This window comes from Oncorhynchus keta, chromosome 25 (genome assembly GCF_023373465.1).
Source record: "Oncorhynchus keta strain PuntledgeMale-10-30-2019 chromosome 25, Oket_V2, whole genome shotgun sequence".
NCBI classification, from domain to species: Eukaryota; Metazoa; Chordata; class Actinopteri; order Salmoniformes; family Salmonidae; genus Oncorhynchus; species Oncorhynchus keta.
The window spans coordinates 17,723,995-17,747,172 of record NC_068445.1 but is presented as its reverse complement, the minus strand read 5'-3'; the positions used below and the strand labels follow the sequence as shown (position 1 = coordinate 17,747,172).

The following is a 23,178-nucleotide window of genomic DNA, read 5'->3' as shown; positions in this document are numbered from 1 at the left end:
CGAAGAAGCTGCAAAGCTGCACAGCGGAGATTGGAGTATCTGTCCATATGACCACTTTAAGCCGTACACTCCACAGAGCTGGGCTTTACGGAAGAGAGGCCAGAAAAAAAGCCATTGCTTAAAGAAAAAAATAAGCCAACACGTCTGGTGTTTGCCAAAAGGCATGTGAGAAACTCCCCAAACATTTGGAAGAAGGTCCTCTGATCAGATGAGACTAAAATTGAGCTTTTTGGCCATCAAGGAAAATGCTATGTCTGGCACAAACCCAACACCTCTCATCACCTCGAGAACACCATCCAGTGAAGCATGGTGGGGGAAGCATCATGCTGTGGGGATGTTTTTCATCAACAGGGACTGGGAAATTGGTCAGAATTTAAGGAATGATGGTTGGAGCTAAATACACGGAAATTCTTGAGGGAAACCTGTTTCAGTCTTCCAGAGATTTGAGACTGGGACGGAGGTTCACCTTCCAAAAGGACAATGACCCTAAGCATACTGCTAAAGCAATACTAGAGTGGTTTAAGGGGAAACATTTATATGTCTTGGAATGGCCAAGTCAAAGCCCAGACCTCAATCCGATTGAGAATCTGTGGTATGACTTAAAGATTGCTGTACACCAGCGGAACTTATCCAACTTGGTCCTGCCGTACATACCTACACGTACGCTACGGTCACAAGATGCAGGCCTCCTAACTGTCCATGGAATTTCTAAGGCTGTTTGCCCATGTGAGAGATGCAGACTCGGTCTCATCATTTAAGTTTTTATTGAAGACTCATCTCTTCAGTAGGTCATATGATTGAGTGTAGTCTGGCCCAGGAGTGTGAAGGTTAACAAAAGAAGTGGGGCACATCAACACAAATTAATCGTCCAAATGAGACTTTACAAGATCAATGTACACATCAATTATCTTATCACTGAACCAATTTCCATTGCTTATTGCATCAAAATCCTCAGCTTGTTAAGACATTTTCCTCTGAGTTGGCTTAGGAATGAATGTCTTTAGGTTGAGAGGAATCACATTCCTTGCATTTGACAGTGCATAAGTAAATTACTTCTTTCAGACCAAAGAGGCAAAACTTTTGATTGATTGCTATTGTGTTGGTGACCAAGGTAGGTTTAAGAAGATATTTGGAAGGGTATGCATAATTAGGTTGATATAAACCTATGGCAACATGATTTTAGGATACTGCCTAAAAAAGTGTATTTGTGTGGCCAAGCGATTGACCTAATGCATTTTATGGCACTTGGCTGGCAATTGCCTGATTTTAAATGTGTAAGGGAGCGCAGATGGCTCATCACCACTATGATTATCTAAGTTGTTTGCAGCAGGTTTTCCCAAAGGTCCAGCAAACAAATATGTGAAACACAACCAAAACAAATAGCAAGTGCATCCAACAAGTTTGTAGAGTTGCAAGCTTGACGTAGTCATTGCGTTCTAGGAATATGGGACCACATAATAAACATTTGACTACTTTAATACACATATACAGTGCCTTGTGAGACTATCACAGTGCAGGTGCATTTATACAGAGACTTGATTACACACAGGTGGATTGTATTTATCATCATTAGTCATTTAGGTCAACATTGGATCGTTCAGAGATCCTCACTGAACTTCTGGAGAGAGTTTGCTGCACTGAAAGTAAAGGGGCTGAATAATTTTGCACGCCCAATTTTTCAGTTTTTGATTTGTTAAAAAAGTTTGAAATATCCAATAAATGTCGTTACACTTCATGATTGTGTCCCACTTGTTGTTGATTCTTCACAAAAAAATACAGTTTTATATCTTTATGTTTGAATCCTGAAATGTGGCAAAAGGTCGCAAAGTTCAAGGGGGCCGAATACTTTCGCAAGGCACTGTAAGTTCGTTTGTCCCAATATTTTTGGTCCCCTAGAATGCCATAATTTCTAAACGGTTCACACAATATGAGGAAAATACCCTCAAATTAAAGCTGCAGTCTGTACTTTAACTTGAATTATGGTCATTGTATCACTTCAAATCCAAAGTGCTGTGGTACAGAGCCAAAACAACAAAAATGTGTCACTGTCCCAATACTTTTGGAGCTCACTGTACATTCTACAGACCCTACTGGCTATTCTCTACAATACTTTTATTTGGCACCTATCTATTTCATATACAGGGATTTGCATTAGGGGCATTTATTTGACCTTGGGACAAGTTTAAAACCCAAATGTAATGAAAATATCATTATGTCACTTAAATACGAACAAATATGAATCATTGTTCATGTTTAGACAATTATTGTTCATATAACATGAATAAATACAGGCTAATGACACTTTTCTACTATTACGTGGGGGACTTTTATTTAGAAAACTTACCGAAATTCCGTGACCCGGAAGTACTTTTTTAGTGTCGCTGACAAGACGCTGATTGCACCAAGTTGTTGTACTACGGGAGCAAATCGGGCAATGAATTACTAGCTAGTAGCTAGAACACCAAAGTAGCTAGATAGGCAGCTAATTATCGAATATAAACCAGGGAGGAGATTCAGGAGTCAACACCAAGAAAGAGCTCTCGATAAACTAGTGAAATAAATGCCTTTACGCTGAAAAATGGGTGGAGATGTGTGTAAATAGAAGCTAGTAATTTAGCAGGCTGTCAACGCAATTTTCAAAGCCAGATAGTTTTTTTGTGTGTTGTTGATATCATTAGCTAATTGGTTGGCAAACATTAACTAGAAATTTCTAAATCGATTAACCGTGTCATCTCGTGTGTTGATAGCTAGTTAACTATTTAACTAGCTTGCTATTATGACAGTCGAAACATTGGTAACTAGTTGCGCTTGGAAATCGAACGAGCAGGCTCTTCAAGAGGATAGCTTTAGTTAGCCTAAGGTGGCTACGGTCATTCAATTATCCAAAGCTGATAGTAAACAACATCTACGCGTTATTGTCAATAGGTATTGATTGCAAACCACTCGACACTTGGCAAACATCACTGGGAAATGAAGAAGTTCTTCGATTCACGCCGGGAACTTGTGAGTTCCGGGCCTGGTTCTGGAGCGGGTGGAGGAGGCACTGGGTCCGGCAGCAGCGGTGGCAGTTTCATTGGACGGGTATTCACCATTGGACGGTATCAAGTGACCGTTGATGAAACTGTTGCTGAAGGTGAGGTAACGTTAGAGTAACTGTTCTGCTTTTTCATTAATTACACCCCAGGCAAGCTAATTTATCAATAAATTGCCCTAACTATCGCTAGTGACAATAATGCTCTTGCTTTGGGTTGGAAACAAGCTTACCCTGACATGACCTCCATCCTATGGTCAGGCATACTGTTAAATTCTGATAACTGGATTCTTGATAACCCCAATAATGTATCTACGTCAATTTATTTCACAATGTGCAAACAAAAATAGCTAGGCTAGCAAGATACCATAGGATTGAGGCCATTTCAGGGTAAGCTTGTTTCCAACCCAATGCATTGGGGCATGGTCTACAACTGTATCAGCTGTGAGCTCCTCAGACAGCTGTACAGTCACTTCATTTGGAATGTATCTACCAGACTGATAAGAATGATGGAAATCTAAAAACTGGTCAGCCTGCATCCTGAAAGAGATGGGATCTAGGGTGTGGGTGAGGGTGTGAGGAACATGGAATTGGAATCTCACCTCATCATGAATTACAAACATTATAGGCTAACTTTTCTAACCCCCATTGCTCAAGGCTAGGACGAACAACTTTTTCATTTTAAGGCTGATCAGACATATTACATTCAAAGTCTCAGCTCTCGATGACAAATGGAGAGGGAACCAAACATATAAGTTTCTGATGAGGGTATAAATGTAATTTGCTACATGGGGGAAGTCAATAGGGAGTGGTGAGGCCTATCACTTAATGTTAGCACCTGCTCCACACCATACATTATCTTTAAGATTAGATTGGGAGTGTTCTGGTGGTTAGCCTCTTGTTTCTGGTCACTGACTGATATGGGTGTGTGCATTTGTCAGTGTTGGTTGGGACATTGAGGGGATTTGATTAGTGCCCCGGGTGAACCAGGTCAGCGTTGTTTGCATTCGTTTTGGAATCTGGCTGCCTCCCGGGAGTGAGCCAGGTGCCCCGTTTTGGCTGACAGCGAAGTCCTCTCGAAAAACAAAAATGGCACAGGTTAAGAGTGTGGAGTAATGACTAGGATTCTGTGTTTTCACAAGCAAATGTGATTTGCTTTTGATAGAAATGTTTGCCTTCCCAATCAAACATATACAGTGTACTCCCCTATATTTGAAGGTGTCATAAGTATTTGGACAAATTCACTTATGGTGTATCACGTTTATTTCAAAGTTAAGTATTTGGTCCCATATTCCTAGCACGCGATGACTACATCAAGCTTGTGACTCTACAAACTTGTTGGATGCATTTGCAGTTTGTTCAGGTTATTCTGGATTATGTTGTCCCTAATAGAAACGAATGATAAATAATGGATTGTCACTTTAATTTATTTCTATTGGGCACAACATAATCACACAGTAAAGAACGTTGCGCTGCTTGCTTAGCGAGCACCACTTCCTCCTGATTCGGCCATACCTGGCTGGAACTCGGGACCTCTGCCATGCTAGCACATGTGACCGCCCTCCTGAAGTGTCTTAGCAGTCCACACCACGCGAAAAGCTAGCCATTCGTGTGCGCAAATGGGGACACTTCAGGCTGAGGAGTAAGTTTCAGAGTTTCAGACCTAGCCCACTATTGCTATTATACCTGACGGGGCAGCAGGTAGCCTTGTGGTTAGAGTGTTGGGCCAGTAACCGGAAGGTTGCTGGATCGAATCCCTGAGCTGACAAGATGAAAATCTGTTCTGCCCCTGAGCAAGGCAGGTACCCAACCCACTGCACCGTCTACATGGATGTCGACTAAAGCAGCCCCCAGCACCTCTGATTCAGAGGGGTTAAATGCGGAAGACACATTTCAGTTGAATACTTTCAGTTGGACAGCTGACTAGGTATCCCCCTTTCCCCTAAATGAATGTTTTTATTGTATCTAATTTGTTTTTCCTCAGTAGAGCTTTGTAAGGAAAACCACCATACAAATTACATTTATTAATTATTTATATTGGGCACAACATAATCCAAAACACAACCAAACAAATCTGTAAATGCATCCGACAAGTTTGTAGTCACAAGATTGATGTAGTCATTGCGTGCAAGGAATATGGGACCAATACACCAAATACTAAACTTTTGACGAACATTAAGGGAATAAGTCCAAATACTTATTACACCTTCAAATTGGGGGACTAGATGCATAAAGTGCATTAATTTCTAAACGGTCAAACAGACGTGGGAAAATACCCTAAAATAAAAGGTAACATTCTGTACTGTCACCTCCATATAAAAAATGTATCTTAAATATAAAATGCTGGAGTATAGAGACAAATGTTTTAGCTTCACTGTCCAAATAAATATGTAGGGGACTGTATTTTATGAAAAAAGGTGTCTGTTTCTGAACGATGCATCATGCTGCTTTATTGACACATGACCCAGAGACGCAGATTACTGTTCAATTTGCAAAGGCCACTCCTCCCTCACCGCCTTTGCTCATTCAAGTCACGGGCCATATCCCAGTGCACCGCGGTTCACCTTACCTTTTTGAGCTTTGTATGTTCTCTTTAATCACAGGATGTTGATGAGCATCTTGCATTGTATTTGTCATTCCTACAGTTCAACACAAAACACACAGATCCTGCCTCCTCAAAAGACAGCTACTAGTGACTGTATAAGTATCTCTGACATCCCTGGACTCATTGTTTTTACTGGGTCTTTTTTAATACATTTGGTACCTTTGTGAAATTGATGAGTGTACTTACTGTAATATTCCAAATATAGGACTAGCCTAGATCAGAATATTAATGGGCTCTGTTTCACTGTCAAGATGCATGCTAGCATTAGCTCTTTTGTAAAACTACTCAAAGTCTTGCCTAATTTGATGGATTGTCCCTATTGTTTGTCAAGATTACAGCCTCAAACCTTCTTGGGTATGACGCTACAAGCTTGGCACACCTGTATTTGGGGAGTTTCTCCCATTCTTCTCTGCAAATCCAATCAAGCTCTGTCAGGTTGGACTGGGAGCGTTGCTGCACAGCTATTTTCAGGTCTCTCCAGAGATGTTCGATCGGGCTCAAGTCCTCAAGGACATTCAGAGACTTGTCCAGAATCCACGCCTGCATTGTCTTGGCTGTGTGCTTAGAGTCGCTGTCTTGTTGGAAGGTGAACCTTCGCCCCAGTCTGAGGTCCTGAGTGCTCAGAAGCAGGTTTTCATCAAGGATCTCTCTGTACTTTGCTCCATTCGTCTTTCCCTCGATCCTGACTAGTCTCCCAGTCCCTGCTGCTGAAAAACATCCCCGCAGCATGATGATGATGCTGCCACCACCATGCTTCCCCAACGGGATGGTATTGGCCAGGTGATGAGTTGTGCCTGGTTTCTTCCAGATGTGGCGCTTTGCATTCAGGCCAAATAGTGCTTTCATCAGACCAGAGAATCTTGTTTCTCATGGTCTGAGTACTTTTAGGTGCCATTTGGCAAACTCCAAGCTCAAATCAAAGTTTATTTGTCACGAGAAGCCTCAGTCCTACCACTGTTGTGTCGTCTGCAAATTTAATGATGGTGTTGGAGTCGTGCCTGGCCATGCAGTCGTGGGTGAACAGGGAGTACAGGAGGGGACTGAGCACGCACCCCTGTGGGGCTCCAGTGTTGAGGATCAGTGTGGCAGATGTGTTGCTACCTACCCTCATCCCCTTGGGGAGGCCCGCCAGGAAGTCCAGGATCCAGTTGCAGAGGGAGGTGTTTAGTCCCAGGATCCTTAGCTTAGTGATGAAGCTGGCTGTAATGTGCCTTTTACTGAGGAGTGGCTTCCGCCTGGCCACCATTAAGGACTGATTGTTGGAGTGCTGCCGAGATGGTTGTCCTTCTGGAAGATTCTCCCATTTCCACAGAGGAACTCTAGAGCTCTGTCAGTGACCATCGGGTTCTTGATCACCTCCCTGACCAAGGTCCTTCTCCCCTGATTGCTCAGTTTGGCCAGGCGGCCAGCACTAGGAAGAGTCTTGGTGGTTCCAAACTTCTTCCATTTTTAGGAATAGAGTCCACTGTGTTCTTGGGGACCTTCAATGCTGCAGACATTTTTTGGTGCCCTTCCCCAGATGTGTGCCTCGACATAATCCTGTCTCGGAGCTCTACGGACAATTCCTTCGACCTCATGGCTTGGTTTTTGCTTTGACATACACTGTTAACTGTGGGACCTTTTATATAGACAGGTGTGTGCCTTTCCAAATCATGTCCAATCAATTGAATTTACCACAGGTGGACTCCAATCGTGTTGTAGAAATATTTCAAGGACGATCAATGCAAATTGAATATTGAGTCTCATAGCAAAGGCTCTCAATACTTATGTAAATAAGGTATTTCTGTTTGTCATTTTTAATATATTTCCTAACATTTCAAAAAACCTATTTTCGCTTTGACCTTATGGGGTATTTATTGTGTGTAGATTGATGAGGGGGAAAAAACTATTTTAATAAATTTTACAATAAGGCAGTAATGTGAAAAAGTGAAAGGGTCTGAGTACTTTCTGAATGCGCTGTATACATGACATTACATTCACCACAAGCCTGTATCTTATTGATTGATGCTATTGGCTCAGTGTGCTGCTGTCTACGTTGCAGGGTTGAGTAATTAACTGAAATGTTGGTATTTTCTAGTTGTTTATTTAAACAACTAATTGACCGAGGTCGGTTCAGTTATTTGAATTCCAATTTTAATTTCTTTCTGTGAGCTCAAATCAAACACACACAATAGCACAATTGGTTAGGAGACTGTAAAACAGCAGCCATTCTCTCCGGCGCCATTCTTAACAACGCTCAATGCGCACACTACAAAGAGACAGGGATACGGCATCGAGAGGGATAGAGAGCAGTTGCTTCATGGGGGGTATCTCTACCTGAAAATAATGATCTACATGATTGAAAGTTGATATTCAGCAGTCATAAAAGTATGCTTTCTTTACTTTGAAGAACTAATAGTGATTCTGTCCGACAGCATTGGCAGCTCTATAGAGATGAGTTGACTTGGAATTAAATAATAAAGTAATCAAATTAAACTAATGTACATAACTGAAATATTGTATTAAAGTAATGTGAATAAATGATGGTTAACAGGTGATAAGCAGTAATGGGCCGTCACGAGGCCTACCATCATGAGACTTTTATGAATTGTTTTATCCTGTTACAGCATGATAATCTTACCGAACCGACCTCAAAAAACACTAAGAGCTCAGCACTACTACATTGTTTACTCTTGTAGACTTCCATCATTAGGCTACTTTGCTCTCCACACCATAGCACCAGAGCTATGCTCTAGACCAGAGTTATCCAACTCTTAGACCTGGAGGCTTCGAGGTCCAGAGTTGAGTTTTAGGGCTCTAGACAGTATTGTCCCATCAATGGGCTATCTACACCCTCACTGTGTTGTCTAGTCTGCTGAGCCAGATGTTTGTCCCGCACGCTGGTGCTCTGCTTTAGGGACAATTCTATGCTGATCCATAAACCATGGTCAAAGTGGATGTGCCATTTTGTCAGCTGAGATGGCCTGCTGCTGAATAATGGATGGACTGAGTATGATTTATTCATCACTGGTATAGATGGGCACCATCTGTCGGTCCGCACTACGCCTGGTTAAATGCCTGGATCATAGAATTAGGAATTAGAGTACTTAAAGTATGATAAATAAAAACATACTATTAAATAATCTCTCTGGCATGGATATCCTCACATTCAGTCCTCCGCAGGCTTAGGACTACTCCTCTATGAAAGTGAGTGTGCTGTTCAGAGGGGACAGTGACACATTTGGGGTTGTTGGATGATACAGTCAATTCACAGTGAAACAGCTCAGTATAACATTAAATTGATAACTTTCTGTATATTCTCAAACTATGCATGAACAAGCTGCTTTCTGTATGCTGATGTGGTTTACCGGTCTGGGTCCAGTGGTGGAACCAGCTGAGCTGACTTCCTCAAACCGCTCCTGCTCTCCATTAGAGATTGTGCATTTTGAGAAATTACAGTTGGAATGTTTTTCGAGGGATCATATTTTCTGGCTGTAGATTTGCTCTCCAGTCAGGTTGTTTGTTCAGATGGTTTTGAGGTATTGCTTGGTCACATTTGCAGGAATTTTAAAAGCAGCTTTACGCCTGTTCACTCAGCAAACCAGAAAGCATTTAGCTGCAACTAGGCATGTTAACTGTTAATTAGACTGGTCATGCTTATCGGTCTATAGGGTAATTTGTGGAATTTAAATTGGGATGTGTGTTTCTGTTAGTTTTCATGCATTCTATTCATCACACATGCACAGCATACAGAGTGTAGTTTGAGGAGCAGAATAACCTACCACCTGTCAGACAGCTCAAGAGTAGCTCCTCAAAAGCCTGTAGGCTACTGGAGTGAAATCTGCTTTTGTAAGCCCAGTCATTGTGGAACAAACACCAATTCTAAATGCAATCGCTTGTTAAACATTGTTGGCCACGATTAAAAGAAGCTATTTTTATACCTCAATCTCAACTCTTAATTAAAGTCTGCCTCCCATTCGGGTGTATAGGCTATAGCCTGCCTACCGTTGACTCTATCTGCGAGTCACCCACCACTTTGCAATGTGAGCTTCAAGCAGTATAATGGTTTGAAACCTGAATGCTTTACTTTACTTCAAATAATGAAGCATACCTTGCTTCAAAGTAGCCTTGTGAAAATCTGTCTGTAGAGACAATTATTTTATAAGGACTTCTTTATGCCATTAATCAGCATTTAGCTCCTGTTCTATTGGTTTTCATTTCAACTTTCTTTCGTTGTCCAAAAGCCAAAGGCACAATCTTAGTCATATTAGCAACCCATCATAGTTGTTGCTATTAAATTCCCCCTCTTTCTAAATTTCTAACAGAGATTTTAATATTTGTCACAACTGCTCACATTAGGTGCGCTGTTTAGAATTGGTGTTTTCCATTAATTGCATTTTGGCAAATGTTTAAAATGTTTTATTAGCAGCTTCTTTACAGGATTTGCATGTTCAATAATAAGCTATAGCCTTTTGAACTTTAAGACGATAGGCTTGCGATTGGTGCACATTTCCATTAATTTCTCAATAAAAAATGTCCGGTCCTTGTATGGGTGCGTAGTATCAGAGAGGAAGAGGCAAAGTGAGAGGTTTCACTCTCTTCAAAATCTGTCCAAAAAAGCCCACTGTGTTTCTTTGGGCCTAAGCTTCCTTTTTCCCGCACTATATTCAAATGTCAGTATGTGTTCTACAAACGGTGGAATAGGAAAAGTATAACACAACTGATGGCAGTAGCTAACTAGCCAGAAAACCTCTAGCTAGCAAGCAACGCTAAAGGGATTGCAAACGGCTTAGCATAACTTTAGCAAAAAAATAAAAATGGTAAGAATTTGTGGGAGTGCTGATGACGTCGCACACTGTAGGCACTTTCGGTAGCCTGATTAGTGTCCAGGCTGAGGATAAATCCGCACACATTGCATACCTGACCACCTCCTGAAGTGGTGTGCCAGATCTGTACACAATCTGACCACAAACTTGTGTTTGTCTAAACATGTCTTTTCAATGCAATCTTCGTATTCAGATCGCAGAAGTCGCATATACACTACCGGTCAAAAGTTTTCGAACACCTACTCATTCAAGGGTTTTTCTGTATTTTTACCATTTTCTACATTGTAGAATAATAGTGAAGACATCAAAACTGTGAAATAACACATGGACTCATGTAGTAACCAAAAAGTGTTAAACAAATAAACATTTTTTTAAAATATATTTGAGTTTCGTCATTGATGGTGCAGCAGCAGGCACGCTTCCTCCATGAGGAGAGAGTGATGGAGTGCTGCATCAGATGACCTGGCCTCCACAATCACCTGACCTCAACCCTATTGAGTTGGTTTGGGATGAGTTGGACTGCAGAGTGAAGGAAAACCAGCCAACAAGTGCTCAGCATATGTGGGAACTCCTTTCAAGACTTTTGGAATAGCATTCCAGGTGAAGCTGGTTGAGTGAATGTACAGAGTGCACAAAGCTTTCATCAAGGTAAAGGGTGGCTATTTGAAGAATATCAACTATATTTTAACATTTCTGTTGGTTACTACATTATTCCATATGGATTGTTTCATAGTTTTGATGTCTTCACTATTATTCTACAATGTAGAAAATAGTACAAATGAAGAAAAACCCTTGAATGACCAGGTTTTCTAAAGCTTTTGACCAGTAATGTAAGTGTCAAGTGTAGACACAACCATATATGACTGGCATTGTCATGGAGGAAGCCTGCCTGCTGCTGCACCATCACACACACAATGCAGCCACTGGGGCATGCTAGGAAAATGCAAGGATCGAATTTTAATCTGACTGCCTTTCATTTTTCTATTTACCGATGAGTATCAGCTGGTGCACGCTGGTTTAATATTAATGCCTACTGGAGACAAGACTTTGCCAGTAGAATTGTCTGCTCAATGCTGGATGCAGGGTAACGCATACTCCTCAGTGAGCGTGTTTGTAAACAATGTAGTAGTTTTTTTATTTTATAGTGGGCTACATGCTGTTACACAAGCTCCATTGCAGTGATGACGACCCTTTGTTTACTGAACTGTATTTTTTAAAAATCATTTGTATATGTTTGGTTGAGTGGAGAACAACGTATTATACTGACTCATCAGTGTTGGGGGGTATTTTGTAGCTCTTGTTGTTGACCTGTCCGGTCCAGTAAATCAGTGTGCTGGTGCATGTAATTTAAGAAGGTTGCTAATCCTTCTAAATTCACGCAGGCGCCCGAGATTAGACGGCGCGAACTAGCAGGTGCTTGGCACGGCAAACCCAACATCAGCTGTGGCAGGAACACACACTTTCTCTCTCTGTAGTGTGTACATGTTTGTGTGCTTGCCCTCAATGTTCAATTTGATTCAGGCACAAAACAAGCTTCGCTGGATACACTATTTTGCATACATTTGCATAAATGTGTTTGAACTTGTTCATATGAGACAGCCTATTTTTTTTAAACTTCTCAATGCAGTCAATCATAAATAAGCAGCATGGGGTTTCTTTCAGCCCATTTTCCTCATTCTTTAATACTTAATTAATCACCATAGGACTAAGTATTATGGTGCGGGTATGATGAATAGAAAATACGTAAGGGGGTTGATTTTAGCCTGACCCATGGGTCATACATTTACCAATATCATGTGTAGTACGTATGTAGAATACCATTCTACTGAGTGTACGTAATATTCACTCGAAGCCTCATTGGACAGCAGCAGCACCTACTGAACTGAAGGCTGTGGTGGAAAGCCTCAGATGATCAAACAGACTGATCACGTGGAGGGAGCTGTCCTTGGCTTAGTGATGCGAGCTGGATGACTCAGCCCAGGGCATGGCTCAGCGCAAGCAACAACACATGGCATTCTGGCCTGGGAGAGCATGGGGCTGGCTACTCACAGGCCTCTCTGAGCAGCTGCAGCATCCTCCTCTAGTAGGACTGACTGTGTCTGTCCGAGTGAGTAATAAAGATGGAGGCCTGTGTCTGAATGCCCATACTTGCGTCCTAAATAGTACGCTGTTTGAGTATGTGAAAATAGGAAGTGTTATCGTATGTGTGTTTTTTAAAAATCTATTGTGGTTTAAATGCCAGGATGTTCTCATTTCGGCTTTTCATCTAGTAGAATTTGCTGCACACTTTTCAGGAATTTAAAATGTATTTGAAGAGGGGTATGCATCTTTTGATAGCTAGATCTCTGAGTAAACAACTCGCAAGATAGTAAATAGTGAAGCTTCTGCGGTGGTCTTCAAATGGAAGTCACTTTTGTTGTCATTAAAATGATCACAACTATTTTCATTGTAACGTTACTACTTTGGAAACAGATCTGCTGCCTGCCATGCCTTTAGTAAAGCTAGCTATATTCTTTAGCAGGACTCAAAAGTTGCATTAACGAGCATCAGCCATAGAGGCAGCATTTTCACTTTTGGATGAATAGCATGCCCAAGTTCAACTGCCTGCTACCCTTCCCCAGAATATAAGATATGCATATTATTAGTAGGTTTGGATAGAAAACAACACTCTGAAGTTTCTAAAACGGTTTGAATCATGTCTGTGAGTATAACAGAACGTAGCAGGCAAAACCCTGAGTACAAACCATTCAGATTTTTTTTGTTTTGAGGTCACTGTCTTTTCAACGAATATTCATTGGGAAACCATTTCTAAGGGACTTGCTTGCAGTTCCTACCGCTTCCACAGGATGTCACCAGTCTTTAGAAATTGGTTGAGGTTTTTCCTTTGTGTAATGAAGTATGGCCATCTTGAATGAGAGTCACTTGAAGTGGACTGAATGAGAGAGGCGCGTGACTAGAAAAGTAGCGTCAGTTTGTTTTCTTTTTGTGTTGAACACAGATCATCCAGTCTTCAATTTGATAGGTATTTTTAAACGTAAATAATCAAAAGTTGTATGACAAAAGTAGTTTGAAATGTTTTGGCAAAGTTTACAGGTAACTTTTGAGATATTTTGTAGTGACGTTGGTCAAGTTGGAACCAGTGTTTTTCTGGATCAAACGTGCCAAATAAATTGACATTTTGGATATATATCGACGAAATTAATCAAACAAAAGGACCATTTGTGATGTTTATGGCACATATTGGAGTGCCAACTAAATAAGCTTGTCAAAGGTAAGGCATGAAATATAGTTTATTTCTGCGTTTTGTCGCGCCTGCATGGTTGAAATATGCTATTCTCATTGTTTACTGTTGTGCTATCCTCAGATAATATCATCGTTTGCTTTTGCCGAAAAGCCTTTTTGAAATCTGACATGTCGGCTGGATTCACAACGAGTGTAGCTTTAATTTGGTATCTTACATGTGTGATTTAATGAAAGTTCAATTTTTTTATAGTAATTTATTTGAATTTTGCGCTCTGAATTTTGCGCTCTGCGGGACGCAAGCATCCCGCCTATCCCAGAGAGGTTAAAATGATCACAACTATTTTAATTGTAACGTTACTTCTTTGAAAACAGATCTTCTGCTTGCCATGCCTTTAGTAAAGCTAGCTACATGCTTTAGTAGGACTCAAAGTTGCGTTAACGAGCATCAGCCATAGACTCCCAGTCATTGTGTGATCTGCTAGCATGCTAGTATATAATTACTAATTATATAATTAGTCATTGTGCTAATGTTAGTTTAATGTCCTTCATACTAGACACAGAGACACAAAAATGGTATCCACCAAGTTCATCTGACTCTGGGGAAGTAGATAAAGGGCCTCATTGCCAACATCCAGAAGTATCCTTTACATGAATTCATTTTCTACTGTTTTTGGTGAAGTCCTTTTGTAAAACCCAAAGTTGATTTCAGTTCTCATCAAAAAGTGTTTATTTGTAATAAAATGTAAAAAATTGATACCAGTACATCTACTGTTGGTGTGTTTTACTTTCAACATTTCAACATAAAAAAAATTGCTTGCACGCCTGAGGTATCTTGTTGCAGGTGCATGGTTAAGCAATAAAGCCAGAGAGGGGTGTGGTATATGACCAATATACCACGGCTAAGGGACAACTCAATGTGGAGTGCCATATACCACAAACCCCCGAAGTGCCTTATTGCTATTATAAACTGGTTATCAACTTAATTGGAGCAGTAAAAATACATGTTTTGTCATACCCGTGGTATATGGTCTGATATACCACGGCTGTCAGCCAATCAGCATTCAGAGATCGAACCACAGTTTATAAGTGGAAACAAAAAAGAAACCCGCACACTGCTCTTGCTAGTATCACTTTTGTATTGAAGCTTACGTGTTGGCCTCTTGGCCTTCGTCAGAGCTTTTTGCTCTACTAAACTAAATAAGCCATCTTTTGATATAATAATTGATTACATGTCAATAGCACTTTTCATAATTTCAAAAGCAAACAAGCAATACATCACGAGTAGCAGAGCTATAGTTGACTAGTTCAACCGATAGAGGCCAAGTCTGAGTGCATGCATCCTCCAACGATGGAGAGGGACAGTTCCTGGCTTGATCAGAGGAAGGTTGTTAGGGAGATGGTTGATGAAGATTGAGTCTGGTAATGATCTTGTAGAGGGCTACTGGACTTCTCCTTCACAATGTATGGCACCACACACAGTTCAGAGTAGTAGCCAGTCATCCTCATTTATGAGCCCCCTGCTTCAGCACTGCATTCCTCTACTGCATCTCTCATTCCTCTCAAGCTTCAGGTGACTCTTCAGTTCATACATGCGTGGCCTATGGTACACTCTTACTCAAAATACTTCATTCCAAATGCTAGTTACTTGGCTGTTAGCCCAAAACAACAACATGAAGTGTCACTGGGTGGGGTTACAAACGATCCTTTCCACTTCATATGAAGCCATAACTGCTAAATAGTATGTGTACTACACACTGCTGTTTAATTTAGTAGCAGGCAAGCCAGATTGTGTACATGGCCAGAGACTTTCTGCAGGGTTGAAATGCTTTTGCTGTGCTAGCAGTAGAAATAAACAAGGAAGCAGTTGTCCAATAAAATGCTCTCAAAGGCTTGATTTGGACCCTGCTTGTTTTACACACTGCAGGTGCTCTGCATTCACATACACAGCCATCTCCCAGTTTGTATTCGGCCCAGAGCATGAAGGCTCCTTTTTTTAAAGAATAATCTACAAAATTCATGAGTACAGACAAGCCTGTTGTATGGTGCAAGATGAGGAGCCACTGTGAAGTGTTTATGGTGCTTGTGTGTGGATGCAGAAGATGGGACTCAACGGAGGAGATGTCTGACGTTTTGCGGACTCCTAACCAATTGTGCTATTTTGTGTTTTTTTTCTGTATTATTTGTAACTTATTCTGTACATGTTTCTGCCACTGTCTCTTATGACTGAAATGAGCTTCTGTATATCAGAACAGCGATTACTCACCTCGACCTGCACAAAGATGTTTTTCTTTTAACGAGTCGGACGCAAATGAATTACTCCCGACACCCGACCAGGCCCAAATCCCCGTCATTCGGCTGAAGAGAAGACTCAGATGCAGGACCGGGTGCCTTGTGAGAATTTGTCGGCAAGTGGGTAACCCGCCTCTACTATCCGTCCTATTGGCCAATGTGCAATCATTGGAGAATAAACTGGGTTAGCTCCGTTCAAGACTATCCTACCAATGGGACATTTAACTGTAATGTCTTTTGTATCAAGAATCGTAGCTGAACGACGACATGGATAATATACAGTTGGCTGGTTTTTCCGTGCATTGGCAAGACAGAACAGCTGCCTCCGGTAAGACAAGGGGTTGCAGTCTGTCTATTTGCCAATAACAGCTGGTGTGCAAAATCAAATATTAAGGAAGTCTCAAGGTTTTGCTCGCCTGAAGTAAAAGTATTTAATGATAAGCTATGGACCACATTATCTACCAAGAGAGCTCTCATCTATATTATTCGTAGCTGTCTATTTACCACCACAAACCAATGCTGGCACTAAGACCGCGCTCAAAGAGCTGTATAAAGCCATAAGCAAACAAGAAAATGCTCATCCAGAGGTGGTGGTCCTAGTGGCTGGGGACATTAATGCAGGGACACTTGAATCCGTTTTACCTCATTTCTAACAACAAGATGGAAAAAAACTCTACACTACCTTTACTCCACTCACAGAGATGCATACAAAGCTCTCCCTCGCCCTCCATTTGGCAAATCTGACCATAATTCTTTCCTTTTGATTCCTGCTTACAAGCAAACACTAAAGCAGGAAGTACCAGTGACTCGCTCAATATGGAAGTGATCAGATGGTGCAGATGTTAAGCTACAGGACTTTTTTGCTACCACAGACTGGAATATGTTCCAGGACTCATCCGATGGCATTGAGGAGTATACCACATCAATCACTGGCTTCATCAATAACTGCATTAATGACGTTGTCCACACAGTGACCGTACGCACAGTTGAAGTCAGAAGTTTACATACACCTTAGCCAAATACATTTACACTCCAATTTGCATACTGCCACATCAGATCCACAGATGACACATTCTCAATCTCACTCCACACTACCCTTTCCTACCTGGACAAAAGGAACACCAATGTGAGAATGCTGTTCATTGACTTTAGCTCAGCGTTCAACACCATCGTGTCCACAAAGCTCATCCCTAAGCTAAGGACCCTGGGACTAAACACCTCCCTCTGCAATTGGATCCTGGACTTCCTGACGGGCTACCCCCAGGTGGTAAGGGTAGGACAAAACACATCTGCCACACTCATCAATAACACGGGTGCCCCTTGTGTGTGTCTGCTTAGTCCCCTCCTGTACTCCCTGTTCCATGACTGCTTGGCCAAGCATGACTCCAATACCATTAAGCGTGCCGACACTACAACTGTGGTATGCCTGATCGCCAACAACGATGAGACAGCCTATAGGAAGGAGGTCAAAGTGTGGAATTGTGGTGCCAGGACAACAACTTCTCCCTCAACGTGATCAAGACAAATGAGGTGATTGTGGACTACAGGAAAAGGAGGGCTGAGCACGCCCACATTCTCATCAACAGGGTTGTAGTGGAGCTTCAAGTTCCTTGGTGTCCACATCACCAACAATGGTCCATGGTCCATACACACCAAGACAGTCGTGAATAGGGAACGCCAATGACTATTCCCCCTCAGGAGACTGAGAAGCTTTGGCATGGGTCCTCCAGACCCTCAAAGTTATACAGCTGCACCATCGAGAGCATGGTAACTGCTACAGAGGGTAGTGTGTACGGCCCAGTACATCACTGGGGCCAAGCTTCCTGCCACCAGGACCTCTATACCTGGCTGTGTCAGAGGAAGGCCCTAAAAATTGCCAAAGCCTCCAGCCACCCTAGTGTTAGGCTGTTTTCTCTGCTACCGAACCGCGCGCGGTACCAGAGCGCCAAGTCTTGGTCCAAAAGGCTCCTAAACAACAGCTACTCCCAAGCCATAAAGCCGCTGAACAGCTAATCAAATGGCTACCCAGACTATTCGCATTGACCCCCCCCGACTGCTGCTACTCGCTGTTTATTATTCACTTTACCCGGACCTACATGCAGATCACCGACCATTTCAAATCCCACCGTACCTTCTCCACTATGCAATCTGGTTTCTGAGCTTGTCATGGGTGCACCTCAGTCACACTCAAGGTCCTATACGATATCTTAACCGCCATTGATAAAAGATAGTATTGTGCAACTGTCCTCATCGACTTGGCCAATGCTTTCGACTTGGCTTCTCAAATGACTGTTCACCAGCTACTTCTCAGACAGAGTTCAGTGTGTCAAATCGGAGGGCCTGTTGTCCGGACCTCTGTCAGTCTCTGTGGGTGCCACAGGGTTCAATTCTCGGGACGACTCTTTTCTCTGTATATATCAATGATGTCGCTCTTGCTGCTGGTGATTCTCTGATCCACCTCTACGCAGACGACACCATAATGTATACATCTGGCCCTTCTTTGGACACTGTGCTAACAAACCTCCAAACAAGCTTCAATGCCATACGACATTCCTTCTGTGGCCTCCAGCTGCTTCAAAATGCTAGTAAAACTAAGTGCATGCTCTTCAACTGATTGCTGCCCACATCCTCCCGCCCGACTAGCATCACTACTCTGGACGGTTATGTGGACATCTACAAATACCTAGGTGTCTGGTTAGACAAAAACTCTCTTTCCAGACTCCCATTAACCATCTCCAATCCAAAATTAAATTTTATTTAAATTTCTATTTCGGCAACAAAGCTTCCTTCACTCATGCTGCTAAACATGCCTTCGTAAAACTGACTATCCTACCGATCCTTGACCCGGCGACGTCATTTACAAAATAGCCTCCAACACTCTACTCAGCAAATTGGATGTAGTCTACCAGAGTGCCATCCATTTGTCACCAAAGCCCCATATACTATCCACCACTGCGACCTGTATGCTCTCGTTGGCTGGCCCTCACTACATATTCGTTGCCAAACCCACTGGCTCCAGGTCATCTATAAGTCTTTGCTAGGTAAAGCCCCGCCTTATCTCTGGTCACCATAGCAGCACCCACCCGTAGCATGCGCTCCAGCAAGTATATTTCACTGGTCATCCCCCAAGCCAACACTTCCTTTGGCCACCTTTCCTTCCAGTTCTCTGCTGCCAATGACTGGAACGAACTGCAAAATTCTCTGAAGCTGGAGACATTTACCTCACTAGCTTTAAGCACCAGCTGTCAGAGCAGCTCACAGATCACTGCACCTGTACATAGCTCATCTGTAAATAGCCCATCCAATCTACCTCATCCCCATACTATTTATTTATCTTTCTCCTTTGCACCCCAGTATCTGTACTTGCACATTCATCTTCTGCACATCCTACCATTCCAGTGTTTAATTGCTTTGTTGTAATTACTTCGCCACCCTGGCCTATTTATTGCCTTACCTCTCTTATCCTACCTCATTTGCACATGCTGTATATAGATTTTTCTATTGTATTATTGTATGTTTGTTTATTCCATGTGTAACTCTGTGTTGTATGTGTCGAACTGCTTTGCTTTATCTTGGCCAGGTCGCAGTTGAAAATGAGAACTTGTTCTTAACTGGCCTACCTGGTTAATTAAAGGTGAAATATATTTCAAATTAATGTACATATTACCTCAACTAACCTGTACCCCCGCACATTGACCCGGTACCCCTTGTATATAGCCTCGTTATTTTGTTACTCTTTTATTTTGTACATATTGTTTCTTAACCAGCAATGCAGTTTTAAGAAAAATAGGAGTTAAGGTCTTGTAAGTAAGCGTTTCACGGTATATTCGGCATAAATCAAATTTGATTTGAGAACTACTAATAGGATGTGAATTTCTTATTCAGATTAGTGAAACTTGATCCTGGCCCATATCTGCTTCTGCTTTGATCAGAACCCTCCAGCTCAGCCAGTGGAGGCTGTGTGCCAGCCAGATGCAGGCCAGCCCGGGAGGTGCTGAGCCTAGTGCAGCAGCCCAGCAGAGCATTCAACCAAACCCTCAGAGCATTAGCTCACCTTCTACTAGCCTGTAATCAGACAAAAATACTACCCACATCTTACAGCGCTGTGCAGCAATAACACTGTAGAGCCACCAGTCCTTCAAAACACTATCTGCATCACCAACATAATACACAACTGTTTTTTCTCTTTGAACAATGTGAGATAATTCTAGCTGAAATACATGCTCAGTGTGTTTGGTTCCAGACAGTGCTTCTGCTGAACCCTGCCCTTTGGTGTTATTCTTTATGTAGGCAGAGCCAGCCCCCTCACTGTGTGAATGGTGTGTACATGAAAGAGACCAGTGTTGTATCACTCATGGATCACAGCAAGCCAGCACTGCCTAATGGGTCACCAGAAACAAATAGTGTGCACAGCCAGCCACACAATCACTCATGGTTTTGTGTGTCTCCATATGTTTGAATTAGCAGGCAAGAGGGAGAGAAATGGAGAGGCCCAGACAAAAGGGCTGTTGGAGCCGTGCCGGCTGCCCAATGTGTCAGCACAATGTGCCTCTAATAGTCGGATGATGGACTCACACTCTCCACCTTCTCCAGTCACAGTGCGGCTGCTACACTACCTGCAGTTTTCCTCTGATTCTCATCTCTACTGCTGACTCACCAATGCTATGTTGAGCCTTCTTTTACCACAGCTTCATCCACCCCTCTGACTTAACACAGATTTCACAGCATTTCTTCCCAGCTTGCTCTGCCACTGTTGATCTGGGGTCATACAGTGTGTGTTTATATGACAGAGAGGACAAACGTTGCCAGGGTGGTGTGCTGCTATCAGGATGAGGTAATGGACAGACTGAAGGAGGCCTGCTCTGCTCTGCACACAGTCAGCCACTACAGTATCAGCAGCTTTGACTCATCCAGGCTGACTGACCATGACTCAGGGCTAATTCAGTCACTGTTACTGATATTTGTTGAAGCAAAGCACGTCATTTAGCCGTTTGGCTTGAGGGGAAACCAGTGTCACAAAACACATTTTTGTTGCTCCATATTAAGCTGGTGTCTTGTTGTGTTTATTGTATTCTCTTGCTGTGCCACTCCGTCACAGGTCAATGCTGAAATCTTTCTCTCTCTAGGAGGCTTTGCCATTGTGTTCCTGGTGCGGACCCACCAGGGGGTCCGCTGTGCCCTGAAGAGAATGTACGTCAACAATGAGCACGACCTGCATATCTGCAAGCTAGAGATCCAGATCATGGTGAGAACTGGTTCTGGGCTGGAGTTCTGCTCAGTCTGTCACCCAGTCTACCTTATAATGCACAGGCGCTCTCAGAAAGGGGGCAAATCACTGTGCCGCTGTAGTGAAGCTGATGTAGAACCACATAGATAAAATGACACAAATGAGAGAATAGGATTGTGTTTCTATTCTGGAAAAGGTGATATGGGAAGGTGATATTGCTGACTATGGAAGGGAAGGGTCGACAAGACTAACTTAAACAAATATATATATATATATATATATATATAAGGGAGGGGGGTAGTAACTGAGTCATACATTCTTCACTCCATTAGAGCCTGCTGCTGAATATGTTGATTTGGACTTCATGCAGATAAACTCCCCCAACCCCTTGGGCCTCAGTTCCCTAACTGGAGGCCATGCTGTAAGATAACCAGCCCCTGCAGCTACACCCTGTGGGGCATAATTGGTACAGGATGGCTATCATTATTGGGTCGTTCCACGAAATGGGTGCCTTTTGCCTCCCTTTGATCTTTTAAGTAGACATTATGCACTAATATTGAATTTTAAAATGCCTGTCATATTATTGTATTTTACCTTTATTTAACTAGGCAAGTCAGTTAAGAACAAATTCTTATTTTCAATGACGGCCTAGGAACTGTGGGTTAACTGCCTGTTCAGGGGCAGAACGACAGATTTGTACCTTGTCAGCTCGGGGTTTTGAATTTGCAACCTTCCGGTTACTAAATTAAATGAAGTGCACTATAATATAGACCACATGAAGAATTCAATACATCAGAATTTTTTTTTGTATGAATTAAGACTTGCTAAAGTGCCACAATTCAGCATTTTGACATGTCCCTCCAACACTGTCACTTCTAGGAAGATTTCAACTCACTTAATCCCAAAATGTCTCCATGTTTCACAATTGTAAAGGCCTATTTATTTTTGCTGCTTTGACAGTCATTTCTGAAGGTCATTATTGCTATTAATGTGATTGGTGATGCATTTACGTATGTCCCTCATTTTAAGGCCAACCCTGTTATGCAAACAATGTATTCCTTTAAAATAATGGACCATTATTTGATTCACAGCAGGTGACATTGTTTGGGGCCTTTTCCACCATGAACAGCATGGTGGAAAAGGAAGTAAGTCTTGTGTATAATTCCTAATTTTATGAACACCATGTGGTCCCATTCTCTTCACCACATGAGGAGTAATGGCCGATCTTAAACCTAAACTGTGTTATTGTCAACCCTGTTAGAGGCCCAACTGTAACTTTATCCATTTGATATTATATGGGAGTTTATTTGTACAAGGGATACTTGATCAATGAGAACATTTGGGATTCATCTCAAACATGCTTTTAAATAATAGTTAAGCGGTTACATAAGTGTCCGTAACCGTTTTGACAGTGTGGTACAACTGCAGATAAAATGCTCTTAGTTTATAGGATTTTAATACCCGAGACTGGACAATCTGTTTTTCCGTAAACTCAACATATCCTCCATGCAATTGAAATGTTGAAAGAAGATATTTATATTTATATTATATTTTAAAGTGCATTTTTTAAACGTTTGCATGTCCAAAAGGCACCCATTTTGTGGAACAACCCTATTACTTCCAGCCTTTTGGCAGATCCTCATAGTCAGCAAGCAGAAGCAGAATACACTTGGGCAATCCAAAAATCAAACAAAGATCACCATTGTTATGGCAGCCTGTTTGGAACTTGAAAGCAAACCAGAGACCTATGAGGTTCTTTTTGTGTGTGTGCATGTGCAGAGGGACCTTGTGGGCCACAGGAACATTGTGGGTTTCCTGGACTCCAGTATAACTGCAGTGGGATCAGGAGATGTCTGGGAGGTCCTCATCCTCATGGACTTCTGTCGTGGTAATTCTGCCCCTCTTTCCTTATCAATAACTTTTGTAGTTTCATTCGTGTACAAACATCATACCATTACAGGAGCATATCTACTTAGTT

At 42.1% G+C, this 23,178-nt stretch overlaps 1 protein-coding gene across 14 annotated transcripts in view; it reads left to right on the top strand.

Moving 5' to 3' along the window:
- Positions 1–2,354: 2,354 nt before the first annotated feature.
- The window catches only part of LOC118358332 (AP2-associated protein kinase 1-like), a 48,359-nt gene continuing 27,535 nt past the window's right edge, over positions 2,355–23,178 (top strand). For 4 of the 14 annotated variants that reach the window (XM_035736026.2, XM_035736024.2, XM_035736029.2 and 1 more), the window contains exons 1-3: positions 2,359–3,133; positions 21,100–21,218; positions 22,980–23,088. In XM_035736026.2, the coding sequence (XP_035591919.1) occupies positions 2,971–3,133; positions 21,100–21,218; positions 22,980–23,088 (391 nt within the window). In that variant the 5' untranslated portion in view covers positions 2,359–2,970. Of the gene's footprint in view, positions 3,134–21,099; positions 21,219–22,979; positions 23,089–23,178 lie in introns of all 14 variants that reach the window. The other 10 variants (XM_035736033.2, XM_035736028.2, XM_035736031.2 and 7 more) reach the window with 4 other exon arrangements.